Below are 18479 nucleotides of genomic sequence, written 5' to 3'. Positions count from 1 at the left end.
TTCCACTGTCCACTGGTACCATTTTGCATAGTTTCTAATAATTTACAAATGAGACTCCATTAGTGTTTCAAAACCGCCAACAACAGATCCACTCAACGTCAAAGTTGCCAGTCTTCGGATTCCATCATTTGCCGCAGGGCCTAACTTGCTGATTCAGGCTGCCATGCTCGCCCGTCTGCCAGCCACCTCCTGGACACAGCTCTGTGCTCACCAGCCTCTGCCATATTCCCAACCCAAACAAAGCACCTTTCTACCAACTTCCCCAATGATGCCAAAATAAAAATGGGAAAAGGGTAAAAAAAAAGCAGGCAGAGTGAACCTTGGATGCTACCGTAGGACTCTTGAAAGGAAAGATTTCTGTATTTCGTACTTTCAAAAGGAAGTGAAAGTGAAAGAGAGAAAGGCTGTGAGAGGTTGTAAAGCACTGACCGTGAAAGGTGTTTCGTATGCTTTCCTTTATTGGTCAGAGTATTGAGTATAGGAGCTGGCAGGTCATGTTGCAGCTGTATAGGATGTTGGTCACGGCACTTTGGAATATTGCGGGCAATTCTGATCTCTTTCCTATCGGAAAAATATTGTGAAACTTGAAATGGTGAAACAGATATACAGGGATGTTGCTAGTGTTCCGATTTGAGCTAAAAGGAGATGCTGAATAGGTTGGGGCTGCTTTCCCTGGAGCATCGGAGGCTGAGGGGTGACCTTATAGAGGGTCATAGGTCGGATAAATAGCCAGTCTTTTCCCTGGGGTGGAGAAGTCTAGAACAAGAAAGCATAGGTCCATGGTGAGGGAGGGAAGATACAAAAGAGACCTAAGGGGCAACTTTTTTTATGCAGAGGGTGGTGAGTGTAGGGAATGAGCTGCCAGAGGAAGTGGTGGAGGCTGGTACAATTGCAACAATTAAAAGACATCTGGATGGATAGATGAACAGGAAGGGTTTGGAGAGAAATGGGCCGGATGCTGGTAGTGGGACCAGATTGGGTTGGGATATCCCCCAAACGGTCTGTTTCCATGCTGTACATTTCTGACATTGACTCTATGACTGCACAGAGTGTGAAGATAGGCCATAGCTTTACTCGCCTGTCTCACTACCTACTGATAACACATTGCTCCCGACCACCCGATCCCAACTGTTATTTCACAGGGCTAGAAAACATCTTTCTGGGCTGGTTGTTCTGGGTATTCACTCCCTGTCTGCTTGAATGGGTGTATCCCTTTCCACAGACACAGCAGATGAATGGTTACTCCCCCGCCTTGCTAGTGTATCTGCAGATGAGTTGACTGAGTGAACCCCTTTAAGAGGGGATATGTGGAAGTAAACTCTGCACTATCAGGAAAACGGGAGTGAGACAGGCCGACAGTTCGAGGAATTCGGAGGCAGTTAGGGAACTCACGGCAGAGTAGAAAAGGTGCATTTTGTTTGGTTTATTGGCACATCGTTTGGAAATATTTTTCAACAGGACATATTGAAGCCCACACAAGAGAGAGTGACAGCATATGCTCATTGGTTGGAAATAGCTGATAATGTGACCAAAATAGAAATGCTGGGCCAGGCGATGTGTTGTACTTGCAAGACGTGGTGGATCCATTCTGGTTCAAGATGGGCACATCTGCTGCTCGGTTGGTTTGGAATAATTGTTCTGAGTATTGAGAGCAAATCCTCGTGAGATCGTTGAACTGTGTGTTCTTTCACATCGAAACTGAAAGCAGGTGGATTCAGGAAGTGCTGAGAGTGATCATGGCATCCGCACAGCAGCTCCGGAGACTGACCGAGGAGGTAATTTGTCCCATTTGTCTGGATTTCTTCAGCGATCCGGTTACACTGGATTGTGGACACAACTTCTGCCGCTCCTGTATCACCCAGAGTTGGGAAAAGAAGAAGATAAACTCCTGCCCGGAATGTAGAGAGGTGTTTCCGGAAAGAAACCTCAGGGTAAATCGGGCCTTAGCGAATCTGGCCGAGGAGGCTCGAAAATTAAAGCTGGATTCGAAAGAGACGAAGAGTAAACCTCACTGTGAGAAACATCAGCGAGAACTGGAGCTGTTTTGTGAAACTGACAGAAAGTTGGTCTGTCTGATGTGTGTCACTGCACCGGAACACAGACAGCACCGCTTCATACAGATTAAAGAAGGAGTTAAAGTGTACAAGGTAAAGAGGAAATGTTTAAAAGCTGTAAATTGTGTTACAGTTTCAAGGTCTGACAGTTTCATGCTGCGATTTCTCTTCCAATTTCAGGATAAACTGAAATCTTCTTTAGATTCTCTCACAGAGAAGAAATCGGCGGTTCTCCAAGCAGAACTGACCCAGAAACGGAAGATTTCCGAAGTGAGGGTGAGCTCTCCCTGTGCTGATTTTCTGGGATCTCGGTTAGTTTTGTTCCCTTTACCGCGGGACATTAATGAGGTTTCACATTTCATTTGGTAGGAACAGGCGAGCAGTCTGCAGACCCACATCACATCCGAGTTCACGAAAATGCACCAGATTCTCACTGAGAAAGAGCAGCGTTTACTCAGAGATCTCAGGGAAGAAGAGGAGAGGATTGTAGAACCAATGGAGAAAACCCTTCGAGAGATTCAGAAGAATTTAAATTGTATTGAGAAAAAACTCTCAAAGTTGCAGAAACAGATGGAGCAAACGGACGAGCTGATATTTCTGAAGGTGAGGCATTATATTGCAGGTCAGATCCATGAAACGTCACCCTACACCTTAACCTCCTTCCACCTATCGCATTTACAAGCCCCTCCCCCCCAACCGTTTATCTTGATTTGGAGATGCCAGTGTTGGACTGGGGTGTACAAAGTTAAAAATCACACAACACCAGGTTATAGTCCAACAGGTTTGATTGGAAGCACCCTAGCTTTCGGAGCGACGCTCCTTCATCAGGTGATAGTGGAGGGTTCGATCGTAACACAGAATTTATAGCAAAAATTTGCAGTGTGATGTAACTGAAATTATATACTGATTGTCTGTTAAGCCTTTCATCTGTTAGAATACAGTGATAGGTTCACTTCTTTCATGTGTAAATCACAAAACCCTTTTTTTTAAAAGTTGCATTCTCGGGTTAGCTGTTAACAATGGTGATAGCTAGACAATATGTTGAAGGTGTTAGCCCCCTGTGTTCTCTGTCTATGCCATGATGTTTAGATTGATTCTAATCTAAAAAGTGAGATAACAGAGTTCTACATGAATGTATGCAGTTTTTGAGCAAAGTGCAATGTGACTCTGCAAGTACAAATTCACCCCACAAAATATATGTGTGCATGTGGGTCTTTGTCTGTCTGTGTCTGTCTGGGGTGGGGGTTGTGTTTGTGTGTGTGTATGTGTGTGTATGTATGTGTGTATAGTGGGTGCAGAGTGTGAGTGTGGGAGTGTGTGTGTCTCTAAGGGTGCGTGTGGGTATCTGTGTGCGCGTCTGTGTGTACTTGTGAGAGTGTGTGTGTAGTGCAAAGGGGATCACCTGTAATGTGACATGAACCCAAGGACCTGGTTGAGGCCCTCCCTATGGGTACCGAACTTAGCTATCAGCCTCTGCTCGGCCACTTTCCTCTGCTGCCTGTCATGAAGCCCACCTTGGAGGATGGTCACCTGAAGCTCTGAGGCTGAATGTCCTGGACCACTGAAGTGTTCCCCAACTGGGAGGGAACCCTCCTGTCTGTTGATTGTTGTGTAGTGTCCATTCATCCATTGCCGTAGCCGTAGGCTCCTGCCCGAAACATCGACTCTCCTGCTCCTTGGATACACATTTTCAACTCAGATCTCCAGTATCTGCAGTCCTCACTTTCTCCTCGGTTACAAATATAACCAAAAAATGTTACATTATTGTCGCTCGCCGGAAATGGACCGGGGGAAAATTAAACTGGGTTGTTGTCTGAGCGGTTCTGAAGTCACAGTGCAAAAACCGCTCTCTCACAGTCTGCAGAATCTCAGTCAAACCGAGCTCCGCCTGCGAATGGGCGGTGAGGCTCATACAGGATGGCACAGTGGTTAGCACTGCTGCCTAACCTCACCAGAGACCCGGGTTCAATACCGGAGTGTGGAGTTCGCACATTCTCCCGTGTCTGCATGGGCTTTCTCAGGTTTCCTCCACAATCCGAAAATGTGCAGGTTAGGTGAATTGGCTAAATTGCCCGTAGTGTTAGTATAAGGGAATGGGTCTGCATGGGTTGCTTTTCAGAGGGTCGCTGTGGGCTTGTTGCGTTTCCACTCAGTAAGTAATCCTAATCTCTACTTGTTTTGTTATTATCTCCGGTTTAATTAACTCATGGAATTCCCATTGTAATCCAGTTCCAGTTCCATGTGGAGGGTGTGTGGGTGTGTCTTGTACAGTGGGAGTGTGGGAGTCACCACGTCTGGGAGCGGGACTGATGGTCAGTTCCAGTTTATTTTACCCTGTCCTCAATATTCAATCCAAAATGTATCACTTCCGTGTTTGTGTCTGTTCATTTCAGCAGCCTGTCTGTCTCCTCCTGAAATCTGTTACTGCCATCCTCACTGTTTGTGATTCATTTCTTTCAGGAGGCAGCTTGTCGGAAGAGAAGGTAGGACATGCTCTTTACTGAAACTCTGCACAGTTTGCTCAGTAACTCAGGGACGGGTTATTATGGGTTACTGTATTTTGTGGTTATTGTCGCCACTTTAAAGTGTAATTTAACTCTGTTTGGGGTTCACACTGGAGCTTTATTATATAAAAAAAACCAAGTAGAAACCTGAAACTAAGTAGAAAGAGTAATAGAGATTTAAAGGACAAAAAGAGGCATTCAGCCCATTGAGTCTGTGTCAGTCAAAAACAAATGCCTCCCTTTTCTCGTCCTATTTCCAAGAGTCAGCACCTTGGCATCACAAGTGCACATCGAAATGCTTGGGAAATGTTTTTGAGGGATTCTCAGTATCTTGCATCCTACTGACAGTGAAAGAACTGAAAAGAACTGAAACCAACATGCCCATTTTAAAAGATGACCAACTTAACAAACAATCCAGGTATTTTTCAATACCTGTATATAATTTCAGTTACTGTAAAGTTTTACGATAAATTCTGAGTCCTACGATCTTATACTCCACAACCACCCGATGAAGGAGCAGCACTCTGAAAGCTAGTGCCTCCAAATAAACCTGTTGGACTACAACCTGGTGTTGTGGGATTTTTAACTTTGTACACCTCAGTCCAACCCCAGCATTTCCAAAATCTACCGACAGTGAATTCAGATTCTCACCAAATCCTGTGTGAAAAAAAAGATGCCTCACATCCAGGATGGGAAAAATTTCTGGCTGTAACAGCTGCTTCTTTTTTTGAGGTATTTTAGGTGTTAGAGGTGATTTCCTCGGATTGCAGGAGCAGCAATTACTGTTTTATATGCTGTTGCATTGTTTTGGAACTTTGGGAAAAAAAGTCAAAACAGCAGCAGTTTTAAAAGGGAGAAGAACAGACATAGGAAGCACATGGTGAGGTCATTGCAGGAGAAAGAAAGAGAGGGAGAACCTGCACAGGTACTGCCTTTGCTGTTTGAATTCACATATTGCTGCGTATCGGAGTGCAACTGGGAAAATTAACAAGCAGTGAAATTCACAACTGATCTTGGAGGAACTGTTGGGCGAAGTTCACAGCACAGTATCAGGTAAGTTAATTGTTGTTTTTAGGTGTGGCCCACAGCGAATCTACAGTATGGAGATTATATAGAGTCATAGAGTTATAGAGATGTACAGCATGGAAACAGACCCATTGGTCCAACCCGTCTATGCTGACCAGATATCCCAATCCAATCTAGTCCCACCTGCCAGCACCCAGCCCATATCCCTCCAAACCATTCCTATTCATCTGCCCATCCAAATATCTCTATGTTGCAATTGTACCAGCCTCCACCACATTCTCTGGCAGCTCATTCCATACACGTACCACCCTCTGCGTGAAAAAGTTGCCCCTTAGGTCTCTTTTATATCTTTCGCCTCTCACCCTAAACCTATGCCCTCTAGTTCTGGACTCTCCAACCCCAGGGAAAATACTTTGTCTATTTATCCTGTCCATTCCCCTCATAATTTTATAAACATCTATAAGGTCACCCCTCAGCCTCCAACACTCCAGGGAAAACAGACCCAGCTTGTTCAGCCTCCCCCTGTAGCTCAGATCCTCCAACACTGGCAGTATCCTTGTAAATATTTTCTGAACCCTTTCAAGTTTCACAGCATCTTTCCGATAGGAAGGAGACTAGAATTCCAACAGTGGCCTAACCAATGTTCTGTACAACCACAACATGATCTCCCAACTCCTGTACTCAATACTCTGACCAATAAAAGAAAGCATACCAAACGCCTTCTTCACTATCCTATATACCTGCAACTCCACTTTCAAGGAGCTACGAAACTGCACTCCAAGGTATCTTTGTTCAGCAACACTCCCTAGGACCTTACCATTAAGTGTATAAATCCTGCTAAGATTTGCTTTGCCAAAATGCAGCACCTCGCATTTATCTGAATTAAACTCCATCTGCCACTTCTCAGCCCATTTATCCATCTGGTCCAGATCCTGTTGTAATCTGAGGTAACCCTCTTTGTTTCCACTACACTCCAATTTTGGTGTCATCTGCAAACTTACTAACTATACCTCTTATGCTTGCATCCAAATCATTTATGTAAAGGACAAAAAGTAGAGGACTCAGCACTGATCCTTGTAGCACACCACTGGTCATAGGCCTCCAGTCTGAAAAATAACGCTGCACCACCACCTTCTGTCTTCTACTTTTGAGCCAGTTTTGTATCCAAATGGCTAGGTATCTCTGTATTCCATAAGATCTAACTTTGCTAATCAGTCTTCTATGAGGAACCTTGTCGAATGCCTTACTGAAGTCCATATAGATTACATCTACTGCTCTGCCCTCATCAATCTTCTTTGTTACTTCTTCAAAACACTCAATCAAGTTTGTGAGACATGGCTTTGTGCATGGGGAATCATGTTGACTATCCCTAATCAGTCCTTGCCTTTCCAAATACATGTACATCCCCTCCCTCAGAATTCCCTCCAACAACATGCCCACCATCGAGGTCAGGCTCACCAGTCGATAGTTCCCTGGCTTGTCTTTACCGCCCTTCTTAAACAGTGGCACCACGTTTGCCAACCTCCAGTCGTCTGGCACCTCACCTGTGACTACTGATGATACAAATATCTCAGCAAGAGGCCCAGCAATCACTTCTCTAGCTTCCCACAGAGTTCTTGGGTATACCTGATCAGGTCCTGGGGATTTATCCACCTTTCCCCATTTGAAGACATCCAGCACTTCCTCCTCTGTAATCTGGACATTTTGCAAGATGTCACCATCTATTTCCCTCCAGTCTGTGTCTTCCATATCCTTTTGCACAGTAAATACTGATGCAAGATATTCATTCAGTATCTTCCCTTTTTCTGTGGCTCCACACAAAGGCCACCTTGCTGATATTTGAGGGGCCCTATTATCTCCCTAGTTACCCTTTTGTCCTTAATATATTTGTAAAATCCCTTTGGATTCTTCTTAATTCGATTTGCCAGAGCTATCTCATGTCCCCGTTTTGCCCTCCTGATTTCCCTCTTAAGTATACTCCTACTTTAATGATACTCTTCTAAGGGTTCACTCGATCTATCCTGTCTGTACCTTACATATGCTTCCTTCTTTTTCTTCACAAAACCCTCAATTTCTTTAGTCATCCAGCATTTCCAGCCACACTGCTACCTGTGAACATCTGCCCCAATCAGCTTTCGAAAGTTCTTGCCTTATGCTGTCAACATTGGCGTTTCTCTAGTTTAGAACTTCAACTTTTAGATCTGGTCTATCCTCTTCCATCATTATTTTAAATCTAATAGAATTATGGTCACTGGCCCCAAAGTGCTCCCCCACTGACACCTCAGTCACCAGCCCTGCCTTACTTCCCAAGAGCAGGTCAAGATTTGCACCTTCTCTTGTAGTACATCCACACACTGAATCAGAAAATTGTCGTGTATATACTGAACAAATTCCTCTCCATCTAGACCTTTAACACTATGGCAGTCCCAGTCTATATTTGGAAAGTTAAAATCCCCTACCATAACCACTCAATTATTCTTACAGATAGCTGAGATCTCTCAAGTTTGTTTCTCAATTGCCCTCTGACTATTAGGGAAATGCTGAAAGCTTGATGATATAACTAATTTATAACATATAACATATTATAACAAAGTGCAATTTGTTAACACTAATTGTCTGATATTTGCAGAATTAGCGATAACAATTGGATATCACCAGTAGATGGCGCCCTGTCCATTGGAAAATTCAATGGCCCTTCACAGTACACAGTTTGGAGAGAAATGATGGATGACATTAACCCCGGTAAAACACATTCTAATATTTCCGATCGTAAATCCAGCTGACACTTGTGACACAATATTATCGGGAAAATATATTGTCGCTTGAGGGCTTGCGTTAACAAACAGCTAGTGTGCTGGAGGGAATTAGACAGTTTAGTCAACAGAAAGGGCTGCAGATACTGTCTACTCTGATGAAGAGGTGCTCGTATTGGACTGGGATGGGCAAAGTTAAACATGTTTAACTCTTGTCTACTTTGGACACTGGAGGCTGTGACGATCCTCTTGAAGTGTTCAAGGTTCAAAACAGATATTAACAACCATATATTTAACATGATCACAAATTCTATAACAAGACAATGATATTGAACCTGTGTTTTATGGAGCTTCAGCAAAACCTCACAGTTCTTAAACTGAATCCCTCTGTTAATGAAAGCCAAAATACCATATGCCTTCGTAACAACGCTATCAACTTGGGTGGTAACTTTGACAGATCTATGTACATGAACCCCATGATCCCAGTGTTCCTCCACACTGCCAAGAATCCTGTCTTTAACTCTGTATTCAGCATTTAAATTCGACCTTCCAAAAGGTCACTTTGCACTTATACAGGTTGAACGCCATTTGCCACTTCTCAGCTCTGCATCTTGTTAATTTTTTCTTCTAGCCTGCAACAGCCCTCATCACTACAACACCACTGACCTTTGTTTCAGCAGCAAACTTACTAACCCACCCTTCCACTTCTTCATCCAAGTTATTAATAGAAACTACAAAGATCAGAGGCCTACAAAGAGATCCCCGCAGGACACCACTAGTCACCAACCTCTAGGTGAAACACTTTCCATCTACTACCACTCACTGTCTTCTTTCAGCCAGCCAATTCTGTATCCAGACAACTAAATTTCCCCGTATCTCATACTTGCTAAATTTTTGAATAAACCTACCTTGGGGCACCTTATCAAATGCCTTAATGAAATCCATATCCTCCACATTCGCTGTTCGATATTCATCAACTTGTCTCATCACATCCTCAAAGAGCTCAATAAGGTTTGTGAGGCATGACCGGTCCCTCAGAAAACCATGCTAACTATTTTAATCAAATTATGCTTCTCCAAATAGTCATAAATTCTATCTCTCTGAATCCTTTCCAGTACCGTGCTTAACACAGACGTAAGATTGACTGGTCTGTGATTCCCAGGGATTTCCCTATTTCCTTCCTTGAACAGAGGAGCAACATTTGCCTCCCTAAAATCATCTGGTACTACTCCCATTGAGAGTGAGGATGCAAAAATCATCATCAGAGATGCAGCAATCTCATTCCTTGTTTCCACGGTGACCTTGGATGTATCTGGTCCAGTCCTGGAGATTTATATACTTGAAGCTGCACAGAATTTCCAGCACAACCACTTTTTTTAATGTCAAGCTGTTCAAGCCTATTGACCTAGTCCACAGTGATCGTACTGTCAACAAGGTCCATCTCTCTAGTGAATACTGAAACAAAAACCCACAAGAACCCTCCACTATCTCTGATCAGTCCTACCCTCTCTCTGATCAATCTTTTATTCCTCATGTAAGTGTAGAGTGATTTTGAGTTTTCCCTTATCCTTCCCAGTAAGGCTTTGCAATGCCCCTCCTAGCTCTCCTCAGTCCAGTTGTAAGTTTTTTTCCTAGCTACCCGGTAATCCCCTCTAAAGCTGTCCAGACCCTTGCTTCCTCAACTTTAAGTAAGCTTCCTTCTTCCTCTTGATGAGAAACTCGTTTCTTGTCATCCAAGGCTCCTCTACCTTATCATTCCTGACCTATCTCTTCCTTGTTTGGAATTTTCTCTCAACTTATTTTATTCTACCATGGGCATCAATATTCTTGAGGCTCTAGCTTACTACAGGGCATCAAAAGATATGGGGAGAAGGTAGGGGAGTGGTCTAAGAAACATATAACCATGATCAAGTAGCAGAGCAGACCTGATGGGCCAAAAGGCCTAATTCCGCTCCAATATCTTCCAGTTTTATGGTCTCACATGATTAATTCTGAAGACCATACCCATCTGCACCACCTACTGTTTGAACCACACCAGCCAGATTTTACCCAGTTCGGGATCTCCACAATAGTCTTAATGTGGGATGTAGGGGTCACTTACACAGCCAGGATTTGCTTCCCTTCACCAGCTGCTGGTGGGAACGGGAAGTATCATGCTTCCTTAAAATGATTCAACAGACACAATATGCTGAATGGCATCTATACTAGATGATTCTAATCTCCCCCTCCAATCCCACTCCATCCACTTCACTGCTCTTCCAACATCACTCTCTCCCATTCCCCAATCTTCTTGTCCCTTCCCCTGCTCTTCTTCCCCCTCCCTACTCTTCTTACACCTTCCCTCCCCCACTCATCCCACTCATCCTCCCCAACCTTTCCTACCCACCCTCACCTCCAGCACTCTTCCTCACTCCTCCCCTTTCTTCCAAGCCTCTTCTTTTCCTCACGTTTCTTCTGCCTGACTCTTTTCATCCATTCTTTTCTCATACCGTCCCTACTCACACTTACATCCTCTCCCACATCTTCCATCATTTCATTGCTCCTCAACGCCTTCCTGCTCTGCCTTTCCCAATCTTCCTACCTCACTCCGTCCCCTCACATTGCTATTAATTTTCCTCCCTTCATCCACTCTTCCTTCCCCCTACCACTCCACCACTTCTACCTTCCTTAAGTTTACAATCCCTCATAGTGCTCTATTCCCACATTTGCATCTGCTCCCCCATTCTTCCAGATGCCTCCCCCATTCTTTCACCCTCGTCTCTTGCTTCCTCTCCAATACTCTTGTCCCTCCCTTCTTCCACTCCTCCTATAACATGTGGGTGGCAAGGTGGCACAGTGGTTAGCACTGCTGCCTCACAGTGCCAGCGACCCGGGCTGAATTCTTGTCTTGGTCAACGGTCTGTGTGGAGTTTGCACATTCTCCCCGTGTCTGCGTGGGTTTACTCCCGGCGCTCTGGTTTCCTCCTACAGTCCAAAGGTGTGCAGAGTAGGTGAATTGGCCATGCTAAATTGCCCAAAGTGTTAGGTACAGGGGGTAAATGTAGGGTTTGGGTGGGCTACTCTTCAGAGGGACAGTGTGGAAAGGGCCTATTTCCACACTGTAGGGAATCTAATCTAATCTAAACATCCCATCCAGTTCTGTTCCCTCACCTTCCACTCATTCACTATTCCCTCTCCCACTCCTTAAACACTTCTGAACTTTCTTCACACCTCCCCCTCTCTGTACACCAACCCCAAACACTTCCGCCTTGCACCCCCTCCCCACTGTTCCTTCCAACTTCCCCATCCTTCCGAAGTTTTCCCCCACTCTTCCTTGCCACATCCCACTTTTCCTTCTCCATCCTCCCCCCATTCTTCCTACACATTCCCTCCATTATTCCCTCGCTCTCCCTTTTTTCTCTCTGACTATTATTTGATCTCTTCCCCAGCTCCAGCCTCTCTGACTCTGGATCCGAACACAGCACATCCCTGGCTCATCCTGTCTGAGGGCCGGACCAGTGTGAGACTCGGAGGCAAACGGCAGCCACTCCCTGACTCCCCGGAGAGATTTGATTCCTGTCCCTGTGTCCTGGGATCAGAGGGATTCACATCAGGGAGACATTACTGGGAGGTGGAGGTGGGGGAGAAGACCCGGTGGTATCTGGGAGTGGCCCGAGAGGCTGTGAAGAGGAAAGGGAGGATCACCCTGAGCCCGGAGACTGGATTCTGGATTGTGTGGCTGGGACCCGGATGTGATTATTTTGCCTCCACCTCCCCCTCACGGACCCCCCTCTCCCCGAGTGTGAATCCCCGGAAGATCGGGGTTTTCCTGGACTATGAGGGTGGACAGGTGTCATTTTACAATGCGGACACCATGTCCCATCTCCACACTTTCACCCACACTTTCACTGAGAGGATCTTTCCCATCTTCCATCCGGGAGAGAATGACGGCGGGAAAAACTTCGCCCCGCTGACAATCTGCGGGATTAAAGGGCACTGACAGATCCATCCCATAATTTCACCCCGTCCCCTGCCTCCTGCCAGCTGTAAACTGATGGCGGTCAGTCTCAGTCTGGGGGAGAGAAGGAGGGGGAGAGAAGAAACAAATAGAAGCTCAATTGTAGAGAGGGACTGACTGGGTAGAATGAGCTGTGAGCTGCAGGAACCCGGGGACCTTCCTGCCCCTAATGTTGCTCCACAGGCGGGAGGTGGCGCTACATGATGGTGTTGGAGATGAATCAGTCAGTGGGTCTCAGACTGGACTCAGTGGGGTCTTTCCAGGGGACAGCAGATCTTTTCACTGCAAGGCAGAGAGAGACAGGGAGATCCAGAAAGAGTTGAGGAAGTGAAGGCAACAAATACAAGAATTCCTTGAGTCACTGTTATTCCCACCTTCAGGGCGATGAGGTGGTCTTGGTTTCCAGTGGACAGAGGTGCGAAGCTTCAACGTTTGAATGAGTGAGTAAATTTGGATCATTTTGCAGACTTTCACACTTCTCCCGACATGCAGCAATGTAAGTGACTCTTAATGCCGGCTGGGCATTCAATTCTGAATTTCCCTGCAACACCAACACGAACATCTCATCAATGAATTTATCAAAGAAGATTGGAGGGGAGACCAGTTGCTGTTGTGATCCACGTCACTCTTCAGTTTGGACTCAGGTAGTGAGTAAGTGCCATTCCCAAGTTGCCTGGCCCACTGAGTGCTTCCATCATTTTCTGCTGATATTAATGACTCATTGGTCTGATTCCTGTAATTATGATAGCACTGTCAGATTGTTAAACTTAAGGTTCTCAACATATTGCAATGATTCTATGGGTGCTGATCATTGAACTGGATCTGCTCAGGTTTGTAAATATTAATGAGAACGTCACGTTTAAGTGGGTACACTTATAAAATTGATGGTAAGGCAACTTATGTGTTTGCGGGATCCCCTTGCTGACGTATCTGCAGTTAGGTTGACTGAGTGAACCCCTTTAAAGAAGGGGATATGTGGAGGTAAACTCTGCACCGTCAGGAAAAACAGGAGTGAGACACAGCCCTACAGATCAAGGAATTCGGAGGCAGTTAGGGAACTCACGGCAGAGTAGAAAAGGAGCATTTTGTTTGGTTTATTGGCACATCGTTTGGGAATATTGTTGATAATTTGTGTTGAAAGTGCTATATGAATTGCTTTGTGTATGTATACCATTCATGTATAATGTTTAACAACATGAGAGACACAAGTCACTTGAATGTAACTGCAGTAAATTATTTATCGGTCCTTGGTTTTCTGGTCTGTCTTATCTCTGTTTATTTCAGTGAAATCATCCGAAAAATCATGACTTTGTAATTATCTGCTTTTTGCAAAATATTAAAGCGATCTTGTCAAGCTGCACAAGGTCAGGCAGGAGACATCACAGTGGGCGTGAGACACAGCCCAAGTGACTATATAGTTCAAGGCATTTGGAGGCAGTGTGAAAATTTTAAAAGTTTGAAATTCAGTTTTTTCAGTCATAAAAAGTTTAATAAGATTGCTGATCCAGCTGACTGAGGGACAGATATCTGCTGAAGCCTGAACAGGGCCTCTAGGTGGTGATTACTGCTAAAGCTCAATATGTGTGAGGCAGCTCTATTTAATGAATGAATGATTTTATTGTTACCTGTATATTACAGTGCAAATGCAATAAAATGCAATGAAAATCTTCCACTGTCACAATGGTTCTGGTACCATTTTGCATTGTTTAAAAAGCAATATACAAAAAACATTGCTTAATGATCGTCCATAACTGTTTCACCGCCACCAACAACAGACTCAACCAACATCAACATCGCCAGTCTTCAGATTCAGTCATTTGCTGTTGGGCCTACCTCGCCGATTCAGGCTCCCATGCTCACCCCTCTGCCAACCACCGCCTGGACACAGCTGCAGGCTCACCCAGCCTCTGCCATGCTCCCCAGACAAAGCTGCATTCCTACCAACTTCCCCATTGATGCCAAAAGAAAAATGATGAATAAAAGGGAAAAAAACAGGTCGGGTGGACATACGCTGGACACAGGAGTCTTGGATGCTGCCTATTCCACCGTCGCACTTTTGAAAGGAAAGATTTCTGCATTTTGTATTTTCACAAGGAAGTGAACGTGAGAAAGAGAGAGGCTGCAAGAGGTTGTAAAGCACTGACTGCACAGAGTGTGAGGATAGGTGGGTGAAGCTGTGGTCTGTTTTCACTACCTACTGCTCACACCCAACCAATCCCAACTTTATTTCAAAGGGATGGAAACGATCTTTCTGTGCTGGTTGTTCTCTGTATTCACTCCCTGTCTGTGTGGCAACAGTTTGCATGGGTGTATTCCGTTCCACACAGACACAGCAGATGAATGGTTACTCCCCTTGCTGGTGTATCTGCAGTTAGGTTGACTGAGTGAACCCCTTTAAAAGCGGGGGTATGTGGAAGTAAACTCCACACTGTCAGGAAAAACAGGAGTGAGACACAGCCCGACAGTTCAAGGAATTCGGAGGCAGTTAGGGAACTCACGGCAGAGTAGAAAAGGTGCATTTTGTTTGGTTTATTGGCACATCGTTTGGAAATATTTTTCAACAGGACATATTGAAGCCCAGCACAAGAGAGTGACAGCACATGCACATTGGTTGGAAATAGCTGATAATGTGACCAAAATAGAAATGCCGGGTCAGGCGATGTGTTGTACTTGCAAGATGTGGCAGCTGGTGGACCTCATTTTAGAAGGAAGTGTTGGTTGCTTGAGGAATTCTAGCTCATTGTTGCTGAGCTGAAGTCTGAGCTTCAAACACTGTGACACATCAGGGAGTGGAAGAGATAACTGGATGCAGGAATCAGTCACAACCCTCAGATTAACCACCTTGAATTCAGTCGGTGGTCAGGGACAGGAGGATGACCATGAGTGAGAAGAGTCGAGAGATCCCAGAGGTAATCTCAGCTTCTCTAACAGGTTTGAGATTCTAGCTCCCTGTGTGGATGAGAGCAGGGGATGAAGGGACGATGAGCAAACTGACCACAGCTCAATCATTAATAGTTCCTTCCTTCCTAAAGAGATTTGAAACATTGCTACAGAACAGATTTTGTTAGGATAGTTATCGGTTATGGAATAAAAAGGATAGTGGCAACATGTATACAAATTGTATGAGAGACAGAGAGCAATGTTTATTTGGCAGGTTTTAAGGCTGCATCAACATTTTTTCATGAAGTTTTCCCGGAGACTGCTTTAACTCATGTTTAAGGTGTGATAGGGACCATGTTAAATTTACAGGCAACCCAAAAATGGTAAAATGCGAGGAGAAGAGCATAGAAATGCAAGAGATCATTGATCTGTTCATGGATTGGGGGGATATGTGGCAGATGAATTTCTATGTAGAGAAATGTGAGGTGGTGCTAAGGTGAGGAAACAGTATAAACTAAAGAATGTTTTTCTAAACGTTGTGCAGGAGCAGGTAGACCTGTAAATATATGTACATAGGTCATTCAATGTGGAAGAGAAGATAGAGAGAGCTGTTAATAGATAAGTAGGTTTGTAATTAAGACAAAGAGTAAAGGAATAGTGATATTGTCATGAACTTGAACAAGAGCATTGTTAGAGGTACTTTTATTGAACTAATGTGGACAGTTCTGGTGTCACACTATTTGAAGGAAATTAAAAATATTGAGAGATTAGCACCAGCACATTCCAATTCGTATCTGGCAGCAGCATCTGTGGAGAAAAAGCAGAGTTAATCTGTAGGATCCAGTGCATCTTCAGAAGGGTCATAAGACGGGTCACTACACCTGAATCATTAACTCTACTGCTTTCCTTTATTGGTCAGAGCATTGAGTATAGGAGTTGTGGCTGTACAGGACATTTGGGCTCAGCCACTTTTGGAATATTGTGTACAATTCTGTTCTCCCTCCTATAGGAAGGATGTTGTGAAACTTGAAAGGGTTCAGAAAAGATGTACAAGGATGCTGCCAGTTTGGGAGGGATGAGCTATAGGGAAGGGCTGAATAGACTGGGGCTGATTTCCCTGGAGGCTGAGGGTTGACTTTACAGAGGTTCGATTACAATTACAACATTTAAAAGTCATCTGAATGGGTATATGAATCGGAAATGTATAGATGGATATGGGCCAAATGCTGGCAAATAGGATGATAAAAGTTCAGAAACATAGAAAACCTACAGTGTGGAAACATGCCTTTCGGCTCAATAGTTGATACCAACCATCCTAAGAGTAGCCCACCCAGACCCATTCCCCCATGTTTACCCCTAACTAATGCACCTAGCCCACACATCCCTGAACACTATGGGCAATTTAGTACTGCCAATTCACCTAACCTGCACATCTTTAGATTGTGGGAGGAAACCCACGCAGACACAGGGAGAACATGTGCAAACTCCACACAGACAGTCGCCTGAGGCTGGAATTGAACCCGTGTCCCTGGCACTGCGAGGCAGCACTGAGCTACTGTGCCACCCAGTTTAGGATACATGGTTGGCATGGATGCATTAGACTGAGGGTCTATTTTCTTGATGTACATCTCTATGACATTATGTTGCCACACCTGCAATGTCTGTACTTTTCCATCAATGTCTGTTTTTTTTAAATATTCAGATCTTCCTGATTCAGTTTGAATACTATTTGAAAGTTAGTGCACTGCTGAACACCTCTGGGTCTGCAATTACCAAACAAAATTGAAAGCACACACGAAAATATGATCATATTCTAGTTCGTGCTTCTTGAAGGGGCAAGTCTTAAAACAGTGCAAAGGGTTTTCAGAATGAGAACACAGAACTGGTGTGACTGCACCCTGCCTGACAGGTTCAACATTCACAGATAACAGTGAGTAGGGAGAAAGATTGGAGGGAGGGAGAGAGACAGAGAGACAGAGAGAGAGAGAGAGAGAGAGAGAGAGAGAGAGACAGACAGACAGAGAGGGGGAGAGAGAGAGAGAGAAGGCAGAGGTGGATGAAGGTGAAGATTCCATTGTGCTTTGCACATGGCTGAACTCGATTTTGGTTGCAAACTTTCTGGAGAAAAGCGGTGCAAAATTCTGATTCCAGAAATGGGCTGTGTTACTGATTTTAGCTTGTCAAACTGAGAGATAATGTGCCACAAATGTCAAAAAGCTACTTCAACACAGAATCACAATATAGTTGCAACACAAAATAAGACCATTGGGTCAGTCGTGCTTAGACTGATTGACAGCAGGAGGGAATATTAGCTATGGGCAGGCAGTGGTGTCCTGCTCATGTCATTGACCTAGTAATCACATCTTGGTTTATTTTTCTGAATTGTTGATTGTGGATTGGAATGGGAAATGACTGCTTAAATGCAGAATGCTGTTGATGGATTCTGATGAAGCATCACCAGACTTGAAAGGTTAACTCTGCTTTCTTCCCTCAGATGCTGCCAGACCTCTTGAGTTTCACCAGCAATTTACATTTTTCTTTCAGATTTCTACCATCCAAAGGATCATTCACCACCATTTCCGAAACCTCCAGCGGATGCCAACACCTGACTCTTTCCTTTCCTCCTTGATGCCTTGGTCTATTCTCAACCCTTCTCATGGCACCTTCCTGTGCACATCCTAATAATAAGTGGTAGACCTGTTAGGACAGAGATAAGGATCATTTCTTTCACTCAGTGGTGAGCCTGTGGAATTCCCTGTCACAAGAAAATGTTAAGCCCAAAACAATGAAGACTTTCAAGAAGATAGGGATATACTGCTTAGAACTAAAGAGATCAAAGAATCTGGAGTGTAAGTGGGAACAGGGTACAGAGTTGGATGACCATGATCATATTGAACAGCAGAACAGGGTCAAAGAGCTGATCCTGTATTGTATGTTTCTATAACATGGCTGTTGTGAGGATGGGACCGTGTGCACTTCTTTATGAAATGTGCCTTTGCAAAACAGGTTAACAAAAATTATTCAGTTCCTTTGTTTGTGGGTCAGCCCAAGTATCTCCTTAATACAGGGCTCAAAGTACTTCCCTTCATACCATCAATTCTCTACCACCAAAACTATGTAAAATCTGCACTCCCTCCACTTTCCAACACTAGGCCGTAGACTTTCAATGTTATGACATTTCAGGTGCTCATCTAAGTGTGTTTTTAAAGATTTTGAAATTACCTACCTCATTTACACTCCCAGCAATGAACTTCAAATTGTCACC

At 44.4% G+C, this 18479-nt stretch overlaps 1 protein-coding gene across 1 annotated transcript; it reads left to right on the top strand.

The window, feature by feature from the left end:
* The first annotated feature begins 1736 nt into the window (after nucleotides 1–1736).
* On the top strand, nucleotides 1737–14001 carry LOC132832422 (zinc-binding protein A33-like). The gene is made up of 6 exons (XM_060850400.1): nucleotides 1737–2147; nucleotides 2235–2330; nucleotides 2424–2657; nucleotides 4515–4537; nucleotides 8214–8326; nucleotides 11766–14001. Exons 1-6 carry the CDS (start codon nucleotides 1737–1739, stop codon nucleotides 12314–12316), a joined length of 1428 nt encoding a protein of 475 aa, XP_060706383.1. The 3' UTR covers nucleotides 12317–14001.
* The last annotated feature ends 4478 nt before the right edge of the window (nucleotides 14002–18479 follow it).

The sequence above is a fragment of the Hemiscyllium ocellatum genome, chromosome 35 (genome assembly GCF_020745735.1).
Source record: "Hemiscyllium ocellatum isolate sHemOce1 chromosome 35, sHemOce1.pat.X.cur, whole genome shotgun sequence".
Classification (NCBI taxonomy): domain Eukaryota; kingdom Metazoa; phylum Chordata; class Chondrichthyes; order Orectolobiformes; family Hemiscylliidae; genus Hemiscyllium; species Hemiscyllium ocellatum.
The sequence above is the reverse complement of the archived record's forward strand: the minus strand, read 5'-3'. Positions and strand labels throughout refer to the sequence as shown.

What these genes read in the sequence shown, in the direction of transcription:
- LOC132832422 (XM_060850400.1), top strand. Translation starts at nt 1,737, where the DNA reads ATGGCATCCGCACAGCAGCTCCGGAGACTGACCGAGGAGGTAATTTGT. An exon ending in AAGGAGTTAAAGTGTACAAG is followed by an intron (nt 2,148 to 2,234) that starts GTAAAGAGGAAA and finishes TTCCAATTTCAG; the next exon opens with GATAAACTGAAATCTTCTTT. An exon ending in GCAGCTTGTCGGAAGAGAAG is followed by an intron (nt 4,538 to 8,213) that starts GTAGGACATGCT and finishes TGATATTTGCAG; the next exon opens with AATTAGCGATAACAATTGGA.